Source organism: Zea mays, chromosome 2, assembly GCF_902167145.1.
Source record: "Zea mays cultivar B73 chromosome 2, Zm-B73-REFERENCE-NAM-5.0, whole genome shotgun sequence".
NCBI classification, from domain to species: Eukaryota; Viridiplantae; Streptophyta; class Magnoliopsida; order Poales; family Poaceae; genus Zea; species Zea mays.
In genome coordinates this window covers 37,451,714-37,474,077 of record NC_050097.1, presented here as the reverse complement: position 1 = coordinate 37,474,077, position 22,364 = coordinate 37,451,714, and the positions used below count along the sequence as shown (strand labels likewise).

The window sequence follows — 22,364 nt, the reverse complement described above, 5'->3', positions numbered from 1 at the left end:
TGTGCGTTGCAAGATCAGTCCGGATGGGACAAGAGGCTACCTTATGCAGAATTTCAGTTCAGCCTATCATTCGCAGACAGACAGTCAGACTGAATGAATTAATCAAATCCTTGAAGACATGTTGAGAGCCTGTGCATTGCAAAATCAGTCTGGATGGGACAAGAGGCTACCTTATGCAGAGTTCTCCTATAACAACAGCTACCAAGCCAGCTTGAAGATGTCACCTTTTCAGGCACTTTATGGGAGGAGTTGTAGAATTTTGTTGCAATGGGATCAGCCTGGAGAAAAGCAGGTGTTCGGGCCAGACATTCTGCTTGAAACTGAAGAGAACGTCAAGATGGTTCAGGAGAATCTAAAGATAGCGCAATCAAGGCAGCAAAGTTACACAAACACAAGAAGAAGAGAGCTTAGTTTCGAAGTTGGAGGTTTTGTCTATTTGAAAGTTTCGCCTATCAGAAGAGTCAGAAGATTCGGAGTCAAAGGCAAGCTAGCACCCCGCTACATCGGTCTGTATCAGATTCTCGCAAGGCGTGGAGAAGTGGCCTATCAGCTCAGTCTGCCAGAAAATTTGTCTGTCGTGCATGATGTCTTTCATGTGTCTCAATTGAAGAAATGTCTGCGTGTGCCAGAAGAGCAGTTGCCAGTGGAAGGTCTTGAGGTCCAAGAAGACTTGACCTACATTGAGAAGCCAACGCAAATTATTGAGACTGCAGACAAAGTCACCCGAAGGAAGAATATCCGAATGTGCAAAGTCAGATGGGGTCATCACTCCGAAGAAGAGGCAACGTGGGAGCATGAATATGATCTGATGGCTAAATACCCTGAGCTCTTTGCTAGCCAACCTTGAATCTCGAGGGCGAGATTCTTTTAAGGGGGGTAGGTTTGTAACGCCCCGAATTTGAGAGTTGATTTTTCTTTCTCCAACACTCACCAAATTCGGGTGTTACCTTTCCTCTTTCTTTTTCTTCTCGCTATGCCTTGTTCTTTTTCAAATATTCTAGCGAGATTTAGCTCGAGACCTTATGTGACAAAACCCTAGAAATATTTTCCTCGGTTGTTGCATCATGCCAAACCATGATTTTCTTGCTTGTGGTTGAGTGATTTGTGAAAAGCATTCTCGGAGTGGAGCTTAGAACTAAATGGGAAAAATAGGAAAAGAATAAAAAAGGAATTCTCTCTCTCTTCCCCCCCTTTTGGGCCGGCTTCCAGCCGCAGCCCAGTCGGTGTCCCCGCCCCTCCCCTCCCCGCCTTGGGCCCCGCTTGGCGGCCCAGCCGACGCGCGCGGCCAAGCGCCCCGCCACCCCTGGTGGGGCCCGCCCGTCAACCCCACCCCCTCCCCAAACCACCTCCCTCTTTCTCTCTCTCCCCTCGCACACGTCTCTTTCTTCCCCGTGCAGCTCGTTTCCCCCTCCTCCTCCACCTCGTCGCCGACCGGGACCGCCCCTTCGACGCCGGCCTCGCCCCCCCCCCCTCGCGGTGAGCCTCTCTCCCTCCTCTCCCTCGCCCCCCCTCTTCTTCCCTTCCCCCGGTCTCGGCCCCTTTGCTACGGCCTTGGAGCGCGCCCTCCCCGCGCGGTGCCCCAGCCATGGTGCGGCCCGGCCTCGGCCCCTGCCCCTACGCGCGCGGCCTGGCGCACGGCCCCCTGCCCCTGCGCAGCGCGGCCGTGGCGCCCCTACACGGCGTGGCCCCTGCGCAGCGCGGCCCCAGCACGGCGCGGCCGCGGTGCCCCTGCGTGGCATGGCCCCCTGCCCACGGCTCGGCCCCGGCGTGTTCGCGGCGCGTCAGCGCGGCCTTGCGTGCGCGTGGTGTCTTGGCACAGTTCGTCGTGCTCTCGGCGCGACGCGTAGCACCCTGCCACGCTCGTGACGTGCCCGTCTACCCCCCCCCCCCCCCCCCCCCCCCCCCCCCCCCCGTGTATTTTATGCGCGTTGAGCATGCTATTTATTTTAATGAAATTGAACTCTACTTAGAAATTGATCACGTTAGTTATCTCATGTAGTTAATCATTGACTTTGTTTAATGTCGACCAATTGGAAATAGTTGTAACTCTATTAGTGCATGTGATTAGTACCTGTTAGTATGACTAAGCAGAGCTAGATGAAGTAATGATTAATTACACACTTACACGTAATACGTTTCGACTATAGCTTTAACCACTGCGAGACCTTTCTTTTTCTCTTTCTAGCAATTGCGAATGCAAATCGTATGTCATATCTTATGCATATTCAATTATCTGCTCTCTTGTATGGTGTACTGTTTATTTCCTAATTCAAAAAGATGGATGTATGTTTGCACTCGCATAGATAACGGTCTGGTTGAGGAATCTGAAGAACTCGCAGGAGAAGACCCTGAGCAGCAGCTGGTTGGTGGAGGCAAGTGTCCTCTGACTCATTATGTCCCATTTACTGTATAATTCATTGTCCCGCATACTATGAACAACATAAGGATTGACTAGCTTTCTATTTACCTTGTCCTTGATTACCTTTTGGGTTACTATGGTTAGCTTCATGCTAGCGCTTTACTTTAATCAATGAACATGATGGGATTTATCAATGATACGTTGTTTCCCTTCTTTATTATGATGATATACTTGTGGCATTTAAGGGGACTCGAGCGGTTTGCAGTTATGAGCGGCCAAGGGAGCTCCATTGATTAGAGATACCTGATCAGAGATGTTCGGATTACAGGTGGCGATGAGAATGATGGTTTTGGTATTGACTATGGTAATGGTAAGTGGTATTCTTTCCGTTTGGAAAGGGTACATTTGGGTTAACAACGTGGGTTAATACTTAAAATTGGCTCTCTCTACTAGTAATAATAATCTGACAAACTAAAAGCAATTGCTTGACTTAGCCCCACATAAAGCTAGTCCACTACAGCCAAACAGAACATTTGCTGAGTATGTTGATATGTACTCACCCTTGCTCTACACACCAAACCCTCCCCCCTTCCCCAGGTTGTCCGCGTTGCAACCACTGCTCAGGAGACGATGAAGCTGTGGAAGAAGACTTCCAGGAGTTCCAAGATTACGATGAGTTTTAGGTGTGGGTTAGCGGCAACCCCCAGTCGGGTACCTGTGAAGGCCGCGTGTATCTACGTTTCGTTTTCGCACTTTGATTATTGTTAAAGACTATGTGGATGTCTCAGACAGTATGATGTAATCGACTATTATTTCCCTTTTATGTTATTATTTGAGCACTGTGTGATGATATCCAGTTATGTAACTGCTGTGTACGTGAATTGCTGATCCTGGCACGTACATGGTTCGCATTCGGTTTGCCTTTTAAAACCAGGTGTGACACTTGGATTGACTTCTTCCTTTCTCATTCTTTTCTCAAGTGCTTTGTAAAGGTTAGCAAGAGACACCGAGTGTGTGGTGGTCCTTGCGGGGTATTAGTGACCCGTGAGATTAAGGGAAGGCTCATTCAGTCTAAGTGACCGTTTGAGAGAGAGGGAAAGGGTTGAAATAGACCCGGCCTTTGTGGCCTCCTCAACAGGGATTAGGTTCTTTGGAACCGAACCTCGGTAAAACAAATCACTGTGTCTACTCGCTTTGATTCTCGCTTGATTTGTTTGCCCTCTTTCCTCTCTCTAATGTTTCCTTGCTAGTATTAATTTGAGTTTGCTCCCATACGTAATCTGCATCCTTTGAGCAACTCTTAGCAAGAGAAACATTCTTTCGGACTTGAATTTAATTCTAACGCTAACCCCGGACCTAGTGTGTGTTTAAAGTTTATAAATTTCAGGTTTCGCCTATTCACCCCCTCTAGGCGACTTTCAAGCTTCAAATGTGAACTTGTAGTTGAATGCCACGAAAGTTAGCGTGAGATGTGTCCATTTGTGAACCACCTATTACCATACTCGTGTACAATCCTCTGATTTTTTTTATCTCAATCAACTAGGACCAAATTATGACTCCATGTCAAGTTTCACTATTTTTTACCACATTTGCTATTTATTTATTTTTTGTGGCTAGGAGAGGCATTGAAACCATATAAAAGGATAAATTATCTAAAAAGAAAAACTTTACATGAAGTAAGTTTGTAACAGCTAGATGAACAAGTGGTAAGACTTTTGAAGCAAAAACATAAACAAAAGCAAGACTTTTAGCTTCAAATGTGAACTTGTAGTTGAATGCCACGAAAGTTAGCGCGAGATGTATCCACTTGTGAACCACCTATATACATACTCATGTATAATCCTCTGATTTTTTATATCAATCAACTAGGACCAAATTATGACTCTGTGCTAAGTTTCACTATTTTTTGACCACAATTATTTTTAAATTAACTTAAATTGACCCAAAAATAATATATACATGTCAGATAGTTGCGCTTATAGGTGTACATTCGGGCCGCTCAGCCCGGTCCAGCCCAAGCCCAAAAAGGCCCGTATTGTTTGAATTTCGGGCCGGCCCGATCCATTTGAATTATGGGTCATGTCGGGCCGGCCCACGGGCCTAGCCCTCAACCCACGTCCCAAGACATAATTGCTTAAACGTACCAGGCTCATTTCGGACGGCCCGAAATTATAAAAGCCCGAAATTAAGTTTTTGGCCCGAAATTAAGTTTTTGGCCCAAAATTCACATCAGGGCCCGGAATTCACATCAGAGCCCCAAATTCAAAACAAATTTAATAAAACAAATAACAGATAAGACAAATAAATTTGACCAAAAGCAAACTTAATATTTGTATTAAGTTATCAGAGCTATACAATGACTACCTCATTTACAAATCATTTTGTTAGAAAGAAAAAGAGTATAATCAGTTATATACAAAGTTCGTAAGTTCAGTTCATTATCTAATGTTCATAACAAAAGTAAAATCGCATCACAAACTCTAATTCAAAGTTACAAAAAAACATCTAACTAGCATTATCTCTATCTTTGTGTTTTTTATCAAGTACATGAAAGTGTGTAATGAAGTGTGGTTTTAATAAATATATGAGCCTTTTCCTGCCTCTATATGGACCATTTCGTGCCTCCCTTAAACGGGTCGTGCTCGTTCCCGCCCATGGGCCGCGACCTCAGCACAAACCCGGCCCGACACTAAAATATTTCGGGACGTGCCATGCCTGGTGAAAGGGGAAATATGCTCAAACCTTTTCCTAAATGATTTTGGTGGTTGAATTGCCCAACACAAATAATTGAACTAACTAGTTTACTCTAGATTATATGTTCTACAGGTGCCAAAGGTTCATCTACAACTATTCTAAATCAACTGTCCGGAATACAGAAACACTGCATAAAAGCAAGTCTACACTACGGACCATCCGATGGAAAAGCAAGCACCGTTCGAGGCCAAGCGCGGACCGTCCGGCCTCAGGCGCGGACCGTCCGGTCGGCGCAGAATCAAAAAGCCTGAAGGTGACAAGTTGAGCAAAAGGAATTATAGAGCTGGCGCGGACCGTCTGGGACCAAGGGCGGACCGTTCGCATGGTGTCACCGAGGCAGATAGCCGTTGATCTAACCGTTGATCTGTCAGAAGTATCGTTGAAGATGTCAGAATCGACCGTTGGAGGGTCGCGGACCGTCCGGGCCCTAGCCGCGGACCGTCCGCCAGTGCAATTTCTGGCAGATGCGCCCCAACGGCTATATGAGTGGTTGAGGGCTATAAATACCACCCCAACCGGACACTTCAAGGTGTGGGAGCCCAAGCAACATTCCAAGTCATATAGTTGACATATCCAAGCCCTCCCAACCACCTCTATTCATTGATCCATCCTATACACAAGATTTAGACCACTACAACCCACACAAGTGCCACAAAAGAGAGCAAGCAAAAGAAAGCCTCTCGTGTGAGTTTAGCTCTAGTGCATTGTGAGATTCATTGAGAGAAAGTGTGTGCTACATCTTGCGTTCATTTGTGCGTGGAGTTTTGACTCCCATTGAACTTCCTCCAAAGTTTTGGAGGCTTGTAAAGCTAGCAAGAGACACCTAAGTGTGTGGTGATCCTTGCGGGGTCTTAAGTGATCCTTGAGAAGAAGAAGAGATCGCTGATCTTGGGGATCGGTAGAGAGAGGAAAAGGGTTGAAAGAGACTCGTCCTTAGTGGACTCCTCAACGGGGACTAGGCCTTCGAGGGCCGAACCTCGGTAAAACAAATCACTCGTGTCTCGTGTTTTTATTCCTTGTGATTTGTTTGTTCTCTCTCTTTCTAAGTTCTCTTGCTCTACTCTTTGCTAATATTATTTTGTGTTGCTTAAAGTTAAATTCTCATTTAGAGAAGCAACTCCTTGCAAGAAAGAACTTGTGCTTATCCTCTTCTTATCTAAGCCCTCTTGCATTATTATCCACTAACATTTCTAGGAGTATTGCTATTGATTAAATTCCGCACTCTTTGAAAACAATACTCGTTGCAAGCAAAGGACTTAGTTTTATACTTTGATAATTGTGAATCTTGTTCTAACCACTAATCAAGGGATCTAGTTTGTAAAGTTATAATTTTTAGGTTTTGCCTATCCACCCCCCCCCCCCCCTCTAGGCGACTTTCAATTGGTATCAAAGCTAGGCACTTCATATTGAGTCTAACAACTCAAAGTGATGGCTCGAAGAAGATCCCAAAAGAACAAGAAGACCAAGGAGAACAAGGAGGTAACTCTTGAGATATTATTTTTCGATTGTTCTAATTATGATTCATGGGCTACTAGGGTGCTAAATGCATTTAGAACCATAGATCTAAGATTAGAACAAATCTTATACAAGAGTATTATACCTCCTAGTTATGATAAGAAAAATACTTCCGAGGAAGATCAAAGATGTATACGCTTAAACTATCTAGCTTATGACATCTTAAGTAATTCTCTTAGCAATGAAGATTATCGTGCCTTCATATCAAATTATAATGAATCTATTCATGATGTGCATGATATTTGGACTAGAATTAAAATCAAATTTGATGAGTCCAAACATAATAGTTCATTTTGTGCTTCTACTTCCTTTAGTCCTTGTGAAACTAATCCTTTGAAGGAAGAAGAAGAAAATGAACGATGGAGACCAAACGATGAATCCACCTCTCCAAAAGGTTTGTCTTCCCATTTCGATTCCCACATATGTTGTGTGGCTAATGAAAATGATAGCGGAAGCGCAAATGAGGATGAGAAGGATGAAGGAAGCTTCATGCAACTCTACGCTCATCAAAGCCAAGAAGTTAAGGCGGTCATGCTCAAACTTCTAAAAAGAGCGAGAGAGCAAAGCGAAGCTCGTCAAATGCTAGAAGATGTTCTCTCCATGAAAATGCTAAGCTTTGACGAGTTGACTAAAGAACATAAAGAGCTTAAGTGCTCTCATGTTGATTTGGTCCAAAGGTATGAAACTATTTCAATTGAGCAAGATAACTCTTTACATTGTATCGCTCAATTAGTAAATAGGAATGCCTTGCTTAAGGACCAAATAGAAAAGCTAAAATATGAAAATCTAGCTTTTCAAGATAAATATGATATGCTTCTATATTCTCATGAAAATCTTATGGATGATCATATCATATTAAACATTGCTCATGAGGTTGTAATAGAAAACTTAAAATCTCAACAACCTCACTCATGCACATGTATTCAAATTGAAACTATATTACCATGTGCTAATGCTTGTTGTCCGTCAATAAGCAAATCTTCCTTTGAGCTAGAATTTGCAGGAACAAAAGATGATACATATCAAAAGCTCAAAGAAGAAAATGAGAGGCTAAAGATGAGCTTGACACAACTTAAAGGGAAGTGCATTGCTCAACCTTCTCAAGATAACCGTGATCACATGGTGAAGAAGCTTGAGACGGGAACAACCGTGGCATGCACTAAAACCCTTAAAGAAAATGTCAAGGACTTGAGGATTGCCAAGAGGAGGGAACAAAAGAAGAAAATCAACACCTCTTCCAAAAGCCTCAACCATGCCTCCATGAAAGGTAACATCCAAGGTAATGATCAAGTCACACTTCATATTAAGAGAAGTAAGAAGTGTAGTGAATGCTTTGAAAAGGGACACTCGATTAGGTCATGTCCCTATATCAAAAATGACTTGATTACTAACAAGGATGATAAACTTTGTTTTAAATGCTCAAAAAAGGGACATTTAATTAAGTCTTGTCCCTATTTAAAACAAAAAGGCATAGTGTTAGAAAAGAAAATATTAACTAACCATGTAGCAAGCAAGAAACAAGGAAAGAAGAAATCTTCAAAACTTGAAGATCGCCTTTGCTACATATGCCGAAAGAAGGGACATCAATGCAAGGATTGTCCCATTGGTAACAACCCCACTTCTAGCTTGTCAATTATTTCACATATAACTAGGCAACCAAAAATTGCAACTTATGCTAGAAAGGTAATGAGTTTACCAAGTGCTAACACAAAGGACTTTTGGGTTCCTAGATCTTTGTTGACTAACCTTGATGGACCCATCAAGCGATGGGTATCAAAATATGCTTGACAAGCTTTGTAGGAGAAGGAGATGGTATGAAGCTTTGGGGTGCTTGAGAGAGTCAATTCAACTTTTATTAACTCAAGCTATCAATCTTCAATGATCTATATCCAAGATTGACCCAAAGTTATTTTGAATTGTTATGTCTAAAACTCATATCATCTCGGGGAAGATATTGATGTTGTAGGAAATAAAGAATTATCCTATGCCGAAAAGTCAAGACCTACAACATGGAGAAAAGCCAAATGATGGTAACAATCATGCTTTTAAGTGCAAGTATCTTAAATTATCATTTCTTATGTGTCTTGTGTAGTCACATAGAAAAAAGAAAGCACTTCAAATGTTCTTAAATTATGTCACCATTCTTTGAAGAAATTCCTCTCATATGGTAGATTGTATATTCATCATTTCTATACCAAGGCAATCTACATGCTTTAAATTGTTGTAAGTATCTCATGGCATGCTTTACATTAATCATCCTATTATTGCCATGTTCTAGATATAGAGAGATATTCCATGTTCTTAAAAGAATAAGGTGTCACATAAGGAATTCAATTTAGGACACTTATAAAGGGAATCTCTCTTTATATCTAGAAATCGTGAGACTAATGTTTTTTTCTAAATACCCTAAGTGGTCTCACATGTAGAGAATAAGTTTCTCTATGGAGATGTGTAATCTAACATGAAAAGAAAATTCAATCCAATGATTTATGTTGTTTTGCCAATTGCTTAAATTGGATATGATTCTTCTATATCTATCACTCTCCATGTTATGAATTAGATCTATTCCCATAATCTTAAAGAATTAACTATGCTTATTTTGTAAGTAAAATTAAGCATACATCATGGAATAATCTAGTTCATATTATAAAGTTTCCATGCTTTAGTAATCTATTTTTCATCCCTGTCAAAAATGATTACAAAAAGGGGAACTAGTGCTTGTGTTACTAATGACATATCTCTTGAGCTTAATTATGAAAATCTACAAGAAAGTAAGTGCAAGCCACAAGCCTCTAGGGTTACTCTTCACCCAAAGGAAGAAAGGTAAAAGCAAAGGTATGGAAACTCATCTTCTTAATCAAATATAGTTCCCATCAATGGTTATTTACTCTAAGTTCTACCTATGTGAAGAATAGATTCTTTATTAGACTTAAGTCAAGCTAGATGTGCATTCAATCTCAATCTCATTCTCATAAATGCACTTGTCCATTAGAATCTAATTCATGCCTTTGCTATATTTTCTCTCATATTGATATGCTTTTAACTTGTGATAATAAAATCAATATGAAGAAGTAAATTTCCTATGATTGATCAAAATGATTAAAAGGTGCATATTCCTCTTTTCATATGATGTACACTAATATTAAGGATTTTACTTCATGTCTGTGTGATGTATGGATGATGAATTGTTTATATTTCTTATCTAAAAGAAATCATCCTTCATCATATACTCCCTTGTGCTATTAACATCTCTCTTGAGTATTTTCAATAAGTTTGGAAGGAGAAAGAGACAACTACAAAGGGAGGACACTCAAATGAAAAAGGAAGACATCAAGAGCAACAACACCAATTGGATAATGAGATCTTCAAAACAATCATGATGTGGTTGTAAGCATTCTAAATCTTTTTCATTGTGAGAATAACTAGGCATAAGTTATTTATTGCAAATCTTATAAGCCTTGATCAAGATGAATAATACTTCTCCCTATTTGTCTTTAAAAGTGAGTTCATTTCTCTCAAACCTTGATGTATGACTTTAGGGGGAGCATATTTCGATATCTTGATTATATTGAGACTAATTCTTCATCTTAGTAATCTCACATAGTCTCAAGTATGAGAATAAGTTTCTCATGAAGTATGCTTCTACATTTCAATCCATCTTGGTAATGTCACCTTTATCAAGGATTGTAACCTTCACTATTAAAGTAGCATATTTACTGGATTCTCCTATTTTAAGTTTGTGTGATAATCTAATGCCTATGTTGTTCTTTTGATCGCATATGTTGTTTGTTTGATCATTGAATAACTTCAATTAACACTTATGTTTCTTAGTGCCTCATATAATTTCAATCAATATCTCTCTTGATATGCACTAAGTTAAAAGGAGAATTCATGATACATTTATGCAATTTGTGATATGCTTGATATATTATAGCAATGACTTAGAAAAGGATCACTAGCTGTAGAACCCTCTCTTGTGCAAAGTATTTCCATATCTTGTCTTGAATATAGGTCTTAAGTAACTAAGACTAAGGACAAAGCGCAATGAAGAGAGTGTCTCTATGTGAAGGTACAAAAGGGTAAAACTACTTCCTCTCATTTATACATGTACCTAAATCTTTCTTTTCTATACATTCTGCGCTTATCTTGTATAAAAGGAAGAGAAAGCATGTCTATGCAATATCCCTGCTTCATACCTAGTTTAACCTCTCAAAAATTTCATTCTGTATTTATGCAATTTTGTTACAACTAGGTGAAGTGATTTTATTATCAAAGAGCTTAAAGCTTAACCTTGTAACGAGGATAAGCTACCTTTGTTTCAAAGGTGGAGGGTCCTTAAGTCTCTTTGAAATCCTTAAGGGTGATTGCTTAAAATGTTTTCAACATGCTTTCATAAGTGCATAGTCTGTCATGAGCATCACACTTTTATTATGACACATTGTACTTCACAGGTTCTATACAGATATGTTCTCATTAACCTAATTATGTGCACTTGGCATTTAAGGCCAAAATTTGTATTCCTCTCAAGGCACAAATTTAGGGGGAGCAATCTATAGAACTGTTTAAGCTTAATTGACATATCCTTTTAACCATGTCTCTTTCCTTTAGTGCATTTGCATATTTCCTATCTCTCTTGTGCCAAGGCTAAGACTAATATGTTTCCATGAGTATCTTGTGTATTAAGTCTTAGATTGAAAGGGAAATGGAGTATTCGGCAAAGACATTGCTTCCACTCCACACCATCGGTATTATCCTTCATTGCCGGTATTCCGCCATTTCTCCAAATTTGGTATAATCTTCACTCATATTCATTTGTACCACTAGGGGCCAAGTAAAAAGGGCTCTAAAGACTCCGTTTTTGGCGATTAATGCCAAAGGGGGAGAGAGTATTAGCCCAAAGCAAAAGGACCGCACCATCACACCAATTTCAAAAAAATTCGGAAAGTTGTTTTCAATTGGTATTTTTCAAATTAGTATTCCTCAAAGAAATTCTATCTCAATTGGTATATTTTAAAGAAGAGGTTTTCAAAATTTGGTATATAAAATATTTGATCTTCTTTCAATTTGTAAAACCCTCTTGAACACTAAGAGGAGAATTTCATTTAGGGGGAGTTTTGTTTAGTCAAAGGAAAGGCATTTTGAAACAGGGGGAGAAAATTTCAAATCTTGAAAATGCTTCTCAAAATCTTATTCATATACCTTTGACTATTTGCAAAAAGACTTTGAAAAGAATTTGCAAAAACATTTGCAAAAACAATACAAGTGGTGCAAGCGTGGTCCAAAATGTTAGATAAGAAGAAAGCAATCCATGCATATCTCATGAAAATGTAAATTGGTTTAATTCCAAGCAACCTTTGCACTTACCTTATGCAAACTAGTTCAATTCTGCACTTATATATTTGCTTTGGTTTGTGTTGGCATCAATCACCAAAAAGGGGGAGATTGAAAGGGGAAATATGCTCAAACCTTTTCCTAAATGATTTTGGTGGTTGAATTGCCCAACACAAATAATTGAACTAACTAGTTTGCTCTAGATTATATGTTCTACAGGTGCCAAAGGTTCATCTACAACTATTCTAAATCGACTGTCCGGAATACCGTAGATTATTCCGGATAGGAGAAGCTTTTTGGAAAAACAGATTAAGCGTGGACCGTCCGGGCCCTTGAGGCGGACCGTCCGCGACACCAAGGTGACCCTCGGACAGGAACACTGCATAAAAGCAAGTCTACATTATGGATCGTCCGATGGAAAAGCAAGCACCGTCCGAGGCCAAGTGCGGACCGTCCGGCCTTAGGCGCGGACCGTCCGGTCGGCGCAGAATCAAAAAGCCCGAAGGTGACAAGTTGAGCAAAAGGAATTATAGAGCTGGCGCGGACCGTCCGGGACCAAGGGCGGACCGTCCGCATGGTGTCACCGAGGCAGATAGCCGTTGATCTAACCGTTGATCTGTCAGAAGTATCCGTTGAAGATGTCAGAATCGACCGTTGGAGGGTCGCGGACCGTCCGGGCCCTAGCCGCGGACCGTCCGCCAGTGCAATTTCTGGCAGATGCGCCCCAACGGTTATATGGGTGGTTGAGGGCTATAAATACCACCCCAACCGGCCACTTCAAGGTGCGGGAGCCCAAGCAACATTCCAAGTCATATAGTTGACATATCCAAGCCCTCCCAACCACCTCTATTCATTGATCCATCCTATACACAAGATTTAGACCACTACAACCCACACAAGTGCCACAAAAGAGAGAGCAAGCAAAAGAAAGCCTCTCGTGTGAGTTTAGCTCTAGTGCCTTGTGAGATTCATTGAGAGAAAGTGTGTTCTACATCTTGCGTTCATTTGTGCGTGGAGTTTTGACTCCCATTGAACTTCCTTCAAAGTTTTGGAGGCTTGTAAAGCTAGCAAGAGACACCTAAGTGTGTGGTGATCCTTGCGGGGTCTTAAGTGATCCTTGAGAAGAAGAAGAGCTCGCCGATCTTGGGGATCGGTAGAGAGAGGGAAAGGGTTGAAAGAGACCCGTCCTTAGTGGACTCCTCAACGGGGACTAGGCCTTCGAGGGCCAAACCTCGGTAAAACAAATCACCCGTGTCTCGTGTGTTTATTCCTTGTGATTTGTTTATTCTCTCTCTTTCTAAGTTCTCTTGCTCTAATCTTTGCTAATATTATTTTGTGTTGCTTCAAGTTAAATTCTCATTTAGAGAAGCAACTCCTTGCAAGAAAGAACTTGTGCTTATCCTCTTCTTATCTAAGCTCTCTTGCATTATTATCCACTAACATTTCTAGGAGTATTGCTATTGATTAAATTCCGCACTCTTTGAAAACAATACTCGTTGCAAGCAAAGGACTTAGTTTTATACTCCGATAATTGTGAATCTTGTTCTAACCACTAATCAAGGGATCTAGTTTGTAAAGTTATAATTTTCAGGTTTCGCCTATCCACCCCCTCCCCCTCTAGGCCACTTTCACCTGGGCCGTGCTTTTTTCCGTGCTTCGGGCTGGCCCATCAAGCCTGGCCCAAATTTACACCTATAGCTGTGCTTCGTTACCCTGCCAATAATATTTGTAGGGATAAAAACGGTTTCGGAATTTTTTGGAATTCCGGAAACCGTTTCCGAAATTTTTCGATCAGATACGTCAGTATCGGTATTGTTCGGAAACGAAATCGGTAATCGGAATTCTCTGTCGGAATCTGTATCGAAATCGGTTTACCATTTTACCGATTGTTTTCTTTGGTTACCGGATTTAATCGGAATTTTCCAAAATTAAACATCGGAATTTACTGGAAATTGTCAGTCGCTCAACCCAACTCGCTCAGTCGGCCCAGTAGTGGAGAAGCCCACGCGGATGTGGTCGGCCTCGCCCAAGCGAACGCCCAGCCTGAGCCCAACTCGCCATGAGTCCAGAGTCCCTGTGTGAAGCCTGTGACCCTGTCAGCCCAAACTCGTTCACGTGTGAAGCTTGTGAGGCTATGAGCATGGGACCCGTCCCTGTCCTTGTGTTCTCTTGGGTTTCGTATCGTTGACTCAGCTGGCAGCCGTCACTCACCATGAGTTCATGAGACCGTGAGAATGAGAGGGCGCCAGCCTCCACGCACCGATGAACATCGGGGCAAAGTGTCGTTGACGATCCACCGGAGGCATGCACACACACAAAGGGAGAGAGAGTCATGCACACAAGGTCATCAGCCGATGTGCGAAGGAACAGAGGTGAGGGCTGAGGCGACTGGTGAGAGACGGGAGGGAAAGCCACTGACCTCGTTGCTATGGTTTTCTCCAGCATCTATCCTATCTTATTTCCTGTCTGATCCACTATTTCAAATTTCGCTATGTAAATAGCGTAATCTACAGTACAAATCCCCTATTTTACATGATCTATTGCAGATAGCCTAGGAACCCAAGCTTGAGCGCCACGTTGTCGCCTATGTGAGAAAAGGGAGGGAGCAGAAGATAAGGTGTCAGGTGGGGGTGGAAGATGGGGTGTCGGTGCTATGAGGAAGATGAAAATGAGATAGATGAAGAAACAGCTAGGGGTGACAACGGGTCGGGTATACCCGTCGGGTATCGAATACGGATAGTGTAAATACCCGCTTTTTCGAATACGGATTCGGGTATTTTTAGGGCTAGTTTGGGAACCCCATTTTCCCAAGGGATTTCTATTTTCCCATGGAAAAATAAACTAATTTCCCTTGGGAAAATGAAAATCCCTTGAGAAAATGGGGTTCCCAAACTAGCCCTTATATCTGGGATGGATACGAATAGTACCTGGATAGTGCGGCTTCGGATTCGGGTCGGATATGAAGCGATGACTACCCGCTAAATACCTAGATATTCGGGTTGGATAAGAATACCTAGATTTCGGGTGCCTGTTTTTTCTTTTTCTACATAATATTGTTATAAAATCATAACTTTTATATATGGAATCGGATGGAGATAAAATTTATATGAAAATTGTATAGCTCGAAGAGATCTATAACTTTGTACTACATCCCATGTTTGTTTGAACAAATCTTTATGCCGAAATCGTTGAAACAGTGTCCAAATTTATATCAAATTGAGAGCACCTAGAGGGGGTGAATAGGTGATCATGTATAAATCAACACTAAATGGCACAAACTTGGTTTATGAAATGTTAGTGGAATCAAAACTAAGGTGCTATGTCTAGAGAGAAAGAGATGACTTCTTCACTTAATTGCTCTTCACAAGGTGAGTATTAAACTTAGAGCAATTATCAAGTGAGTAGAAGCAGAGAGAACCTCACACGAATAACAACAGATGACACAGCGATTTTATCTCGTGGTTCGGCCAAGTAGAACACTTGCCTACTTTCACGTGGCGCCCTAATGGACGGGGGTTGCATTCAACTCCTTTCAAGCGATCCAATGATCCACTTGAATATCACAGTTTTCTTCCTTATAGCAAATGTTCCCTTTGTGAGGAATCTCCACAAGTTGGAGCCTCTCACCCTTACAATATTGATCACAATGAAACCACAAGAGTAAGGGAGGGAATAGAAACACACGCAAGAGCTAGAGTCACAACAGCGACACGCACACAAGTCAAGAAACGAGCACACAAACACAGCGCAACGAGTTCACAACTCAACAAGTGCTCAAATCTCAAACACAATGATCCGGATGCGTGCTTGCAGAGTCTAGGCGTCTTAGGATGTTCAATGGAGGCTTGGTGTTCTGCTCCATGCGCCTAGGGGTCCCTTTTATAGCCCTAAGGCAGCTAGGAGCTGTTGGAGCTCCATTTGGTAGGCAATTATTGTCTTCTGTCCGTTGGCGCACCGGACAGTCTGGTGCACCACCGGACATGAACAGTGCACGATTTCTTTCCTTGTTTGGCGAAGCCGAACGTTGCACCCGCGGTCCCCTTGGCACACCGGACATTGTCCGGTGCACACTGGACAGTCTGGTGCGGCTTATAACCGTTGGTACTGGCCACGCATCGCCCGTTGATTTCGTGTTGATCGCGCTGCCAACCGTTGGCGCGGACGTTGTTGGCTCACCGAACAGTCCGGTGAATTTTAGCCGCAGTGTCCTCGACGATTCCCGAGAGCAGCGAGATCGTCGCTGAGCCAACCTGGGCACCGGACAGCGGATAATGTTCGGTGCACCCGCAGTTGGTGTTATACTGGCTGTTTCGGCTGAACTCCTTTTGCTCCTTTTGGACTTGACTTAATTTAGTTCCTAGCACTTAGACAAGCAAATTTAGCACATAAAACAATTGACTAAGTGTTTAGAACGCACCTTCACACTTGATCCATATAGATATTCCTTTGCTTAATATTATGCTAGTTCACACATAGTGTGTTATGCATCTAATCACCAAAACAATATATAAATAGCCCAAGAACACATTCTCTTTCACAAATTAATAGACTGTTTATCATTTTATGCAGGGACTTTAGGTTATCTTTATGTGAGGACTTAAAAGTTTATCTTTTTATTGGCTATGTGTTAGTCTTAGTAACCTATTTGCAATTTTCGGTCGACGCTAGAATATTTTATGAATTTAATTGCATTTTGATGATTTTCTGCAAAAAGAAATTAACAATACACAAATACCTTCAGAAATTCATGGAATATTACGGAAGCACAACATATGTCCACATATCCTCAAAAACATTTAGACCATAAAATCTACAAGATGACAACGTTTATTTCATTCCACTTCACTTATTGTATGAGTTACACGTTAAATCACTCTATTTATCCGAGTTCCAACATAATCAATACTTAACTTTATCATTTTCATGTAGGGGCTTAAGGCTATATAAGAAATAAAATATAATGAATGATAAGCAATTCATGTATTATCCAACAACTATTCGATATCCGACCAAATAACATCTGTATATGTCACTTATCTGCCCGAACAAATATCCAACAACTATCTGATATCCGACCAAATAACATCTGTATATGTCACTTATCTGCCCGAACAAATATCCAACAACTATCTGATATCCGACCAAATAACATCCGTATGTCACTTATCCGCCCGAATAAATATCATGCCACTGTATCTGTATCCGTCCTATTTCAAACTATTCATATTAGATCATATATCCAACTAAAATACATTAGAGTAAGACATAGGATCAACTAATATCCATCCTATTTTAGCCCTAGAAATGGCTTTGGTTGTGTGCCCTCGTTGGAGCAGTGAAAATGTTAAGGTTGATGAAATTTTGGTTTGTGCTGAATTAATGGGTTTTAAAATGGACAACCAAATAAAAGTCCATGGGGTTCACATTGAGAAGGATTGGAATGGTATGACTAGAGTGGTATGCACACTCCTAGTACATGTAGGGCATGTCTTTAAAAAACAGCACAATCATTCACTAGAGCTTATTCGGTTAGAGGAGTATCTCCATATTCAATTTTAAACAGAAAGGGATTTAATCCCCACCTAACCCCTCCAATATTCTATAACTGTACAACTAGAGGTAATAATAGGTAATAATAGACTCTAAATTTTAAACTATAAAACATAAAGATCGGATTAGGATCAGACCCTATTCCTATTCATTTTTTAACTAAAAATAATTTATGACCCTAATAATTTGTGAAGAAACATTTGGATCACGATCCAATATCACCCCCCAATATCACACCTATCTGCAACCGAACAGGGCCTAAAATGAGATGGAACACAGCTTAAGGAACAGCGGCCTATTACTATCGCCAGAACAGCCCGAGATCAGTTCTCAAGGAAGGGCACCAGGGCAACAGATATTCCGAGTACACAGCAGGATTAGCAAGTAGAGGTCATTTTCGCTTGGTGCGGAAGCTTAAGCCATGAGAATGTAGCAAAACTCAGACAACGTAGCGGTAGGTGATGTATCTTCCAGCAGTCTCACTGGCTCTTGTGATCTTCACGACCTGCCCACGCTTCATCCCATAGTATCTTGCTATCGGGTCTGTAATCTGAATCCGGGGCAGCTGCATCATAGATAGTTTGATATCATCAGAACACAAAGCATCGTCCAAAACATATGAGCAGAGCCTTGTTATTAGACATGTAAAGTTAGATGAAAGTAAGACAATGCAAGCAACTAGGCGAAAGGGGTTGCCTATACAAAACTGGTTGCCTATAGAAAAAAAACAACAAACAAATGAGATCAGTAGTATGGGCAGAACCAGGACTAGAAGGAAATTGGCTACTGATTAAGATACATCACTTTGGTTAAAAACTAAGCTACAGCATAAGATTTTATTTGATAGAAAGGTCTAATGAAAACATTGGACCATGAGAGGGCAGAGGCAGGGCCATTGCTACTGCAAGTCACCCCTAGTTTCACCATTGGTCAGTACTGTTTCATTGTCAACGTTATGGCAGAATAGCCTCTATCATCCAGGGCCGTTCCTGAGACGGTGCCGGAGGTGCAGGCCCCCGAGGATAGAGGGCCCCAAAATACTTGTCATCTTATAGACTTGAAAGCATCGAATTTATATTTATCATCTTATATACTTTAAAGCGTCGATTTGAAATTTATTTCATTGGACGTTCAATAATATGTGCTTATAATTATAAATATACACAATATATACACACACCTTGGTCGATGGGCCCTCTATAATGGATTTCGCCTCAGGCCCCCCAAAAGTCAGGAACGGATTCATCCCTACAGCTTGACTGGATGCTCAATCTAGTCCCTGAGGTTTTGGTTTGTCTATTCTGATCCCTGAACGATTTTCTTTGGTCCAAAATAGCACGGATTCATCCCTACAGCTTGACTGGATGCTCAATCTAGTCCCTGAGGTTTTGGTTTGTCCATTCTGATCCCTGAACGATTTTCTTTGGTCCAAAATAGCGCTTGGGATGACATGGAGTTGGAGCTCCATGTGTGCAGATAACTCAACACTAAGTCATAAACTGTATGCAGAATGTTCTTGTCCCTACGAAATCTACAGACAGGAGAAATAAACCTAAGCTAAAAACACTTTAGTTCTTTTTCTTTTTAAAAGTTTCATCTGCTACTGCTGCTAGAGCCAGACAAGCTGCACGCCGTACTCCTACCCTGTGGTCATTTGTTTTGATGGCCTCCTCTGTACACCCATGTTCTTATATACCAAGAAAATTGGGCAAAAGATGCAGATTGAAGCAGCAAATGGGGATACAGATGTCTAGACACAATAATGGTGACAATTGTTCAAATAAGTGCAGTATACAGATTGCTGGGGTTCAAACATATCTTGTTCATACCATTACCCAACTATAGATAATTAGATAGGCTATCATATTTATTTTCCAAATGATTATATAGCATAGAAGGTTATCAGATTAACATTCTATATACCTGTTAAGTGTGCAGACATCACAACAGTACACATGCGGCTAGTGGCCAGACTCTTGAGTTATCTTGTAGATGTGATGTCCATGTCATCACAGGGATTATTTTAGAGAAAGAAGATAGCTCAAGGAAGCGACTCAAGGAAGTGGACCAATAGAAACTTCACTTTCAGAGGCTGAATTGAGACTCTCGTGAAACTCCAAGGACAATAGTTGTTATTCCGCTTAACATTATCTAAATTAACAATATGCAGTGGAATCAGTTATCAGTCAAACTAGTACTAATAACATCTGAAAGCATAATTTTCCAAATACAAATTTGCTTAACTTGTTTAAACTAACACTGAGTTTAAAAATATATTCCTGCCTCAACAGATTTTTTTACTACCACTATAGTGCCTCCCATTCTCACCTATTTTTAGCTCGTATTGTAGTGCTACAGATCAAGGTTTTAAAGTCAACTAGTCGACTCAGCATCGATAAGGTGATTAATCGTGATTAGTCGTCGATTTACTCATATATATATATATATATATATATATATATATATATATATATATATATATATATATTATATGTATATATATATAGCTGTAGCAGGACTGGAATACAGCAGTACACTATAGCTGTAGCAGGACAGCAGTACACTGATTTCACTAAAAGGTAAGAGGAGGACAGGCACGCACTGGAGAGAGGGGAGGCTCTGCAGCCGCCGCGCAATGGAGGGGAGGCAGCTGACGGTCAAGCAGAGGGCCACCGGAGCATAGCAGGGCGGCAGGGATGAAGTGTTCCGTATTGGTACAAGTAGGGTAAAACCGTGTTTGTGTTGTACAGATGGTGGGTCGACCCATGTAACAGAGACCAGATTAGTGGTCCAAAACAAGCATAACTAGTCGACCATAATACCTAGTCAGACGACTAATCACGATTAGTCGGCGACTAGGACGACTAATCGCTTCCTAGTTGCTCTAGTCGAGTCGGACTGTCAGAGACCCTAATCGAGCTTCCTCTAGCGATAAGGCCGACTAATCGTGACTAGTCAGACGACTTTAAAACCTTGCTTCAGATAACAATTTGCATAATATAGTTTATCATTCTTCTTTACTTAAAGTTTGAAATTATACACAATTCTTGTTATATAGTAGTTAACAGTCCTAATCTGCAATGAAATTAACTGCAGTAACAAAAATAATAAGGCTAGCTATGGTCTGACATTCATTTCACAATTTGGGTAAACAAATAGGAAGCCAAGTTGAAAATTGTGCATCCCATGGGTCTATTCTTATATCGCAAGGCTAATTAAACGTTTAAACTTATATACCAGACCAGTGCTTTCAATTTCTCTCCTCATAGTTTACCAATTAACACATATCACATGCTCTTTTGGCTGTTTATATGATAACTACTGCACACTGTCAATTTGGCCTGAACACATTCACATTGACAGTTCTCAATGTGGTAAGTAACTAAAAAATCAAATGGACATTTATGTGTTTTGTCAGTTCCTTATATTACGGTATGTACCTAAAATCAAACGGCATTCGTGCTAACAAGCTACAGCATGCAAACAAGCTGAAAATGGTTTGATACTCAGCAACTTATTGCTTCAGAAAAATTATGGGAGGGCAATTACTTTCCAATATGCAGATCCAGGTGTAGTTTCATGCAATCACTGTACATAAAACCTTAACCCAAATAATTGAACACACACAAAAATAGAAACATTATGCTCATATAGAAACAAACATGCCAGGGTACTCTGAGGAAAGAATAAGCAAAATTATTCGACCTGGGTTTCCTTCACGGTGTACCGCTCTAGAAGAGTCTTCTTGTCTTCCGGTGTCAGGAGCACATGCTCTGGCACTAGGACATGGTCCTTAATGTTGACAAGAAGCTCAGCTTCCTGAACAGCATCGCAATAAGCGTCAGCCACAGTTTTCGCAAGGAGCAGCGCACATACTGACATAGAGATATGCCAATGCAATGAGGTAAAGAGAAATTAGAGTGTGGACCTGGAAGACCTCGAGGTGGTACTTCTGGGAGACCTCCTGAACGGCGCTGCGTGCGAAGGCGCTGAGCGCCTGCTGCACGACGAGTATGCCGGCGAAGACGTTCTCGTTCTTCATCTTCTCGACGTAGTTCCTGATTGTCTTCACCCCGGGCTTTGCCTCATTAGGAAAGAACACGTAGATCTGCAGGGGTAACGCACGGCTAGGGTTACGCCGAGGCGGCGGCGGCGGCGTAAGAGGGAGCAGGGGATCAGGATGAGACCTGGTCCGATGGGCCGTTCAACTTTGTGGCGTTGAAGGTGAGCTCGTCACGGCGGACGGGGTTGCCGTAGCGTTCGATGAACTTGTGCCTTTCGAGCTTGATTTGTTCGTCGCGGACACCGTATCCGCGGTCGCGCAGCATCTCATACACCGTGCGGCGGATGCGGAAGAGCCGGCTTATCTCGTCGTCCGGCGACGCCATCCCCCTCCGTTCCCTCTCCTTTCAGCTAGTCCCGGTGGAACTGGAAAGGTTATTTTAGAGCGATAGAGCGGCGCCGGCGCGGACGAAGGCGGAAGTTTGGCGGTGGCAAGTAGGGTTTGGCGGGTTGGGAGAAAGGCAATAGATGCCTTTCCGTGCACATGAGATGAGACTATGAGAGAATGTTTTGTTTGGGAGTACGGTGGGAGTGTGGGACCAAGCTGTTCGACTCTCAGTTTGACAGTGTTTGGACTTTGGATTGGTTTTATAGAAGGAAAGTGGTGTTTACTCTAGAGACATTTGAGGTGCCTCAAGTGAGTTTAAAAAAAATCGTGGAGCCGTATCTCCGTGAAAAGACGTTTCTGGCTCGTAATCCAAGTAGTAATAGACGTCTCACTTTACACTCACTTCACACTGTACGAATTCGTCGTCTGTTCTATCGATTCGATGATATACAAGCACATTTACTT

At 41.6% G+C, this 22,364-nt stretch overlaps 1 protein-coding gene across 1 annotated transcript; it reads right to left on the bottom strand.

Annotated features, from left to right (window-relative positions):
* Nucleotides 1-17,855: 17,855 nt before the first annotated feature.
* LOC100193880 (DNA-directed RNA polymerases II and IV subunit 5A) lies at nucleotides 17,856-21,976 on the bottom strand. Its single transcript, NM_001138957.1, has 4 exons — nucleotides 21,697-21,976; nucleotides 21,438-21,617; nucleotides 21,215-21,328; nucleotides 17,856-18,074 (listed from the first exon to the last, which is right to left on the bottom strand). The coding sequence occupies exons 1-4, from the start codon at nucleotides 21,895-21,897 to the stop codon at nucleotides 17,949-17,951; spliced, it is 621 nt and encodes a 206-aa protein (NP_001132429.1). The 5' UTR covers nucleotides 21,898-21,976; the 3' UTR covers nucleotides 17,856-17,948.
* Nucleotides 21,977-22,364: the final 388 nt, after the last annotated feature.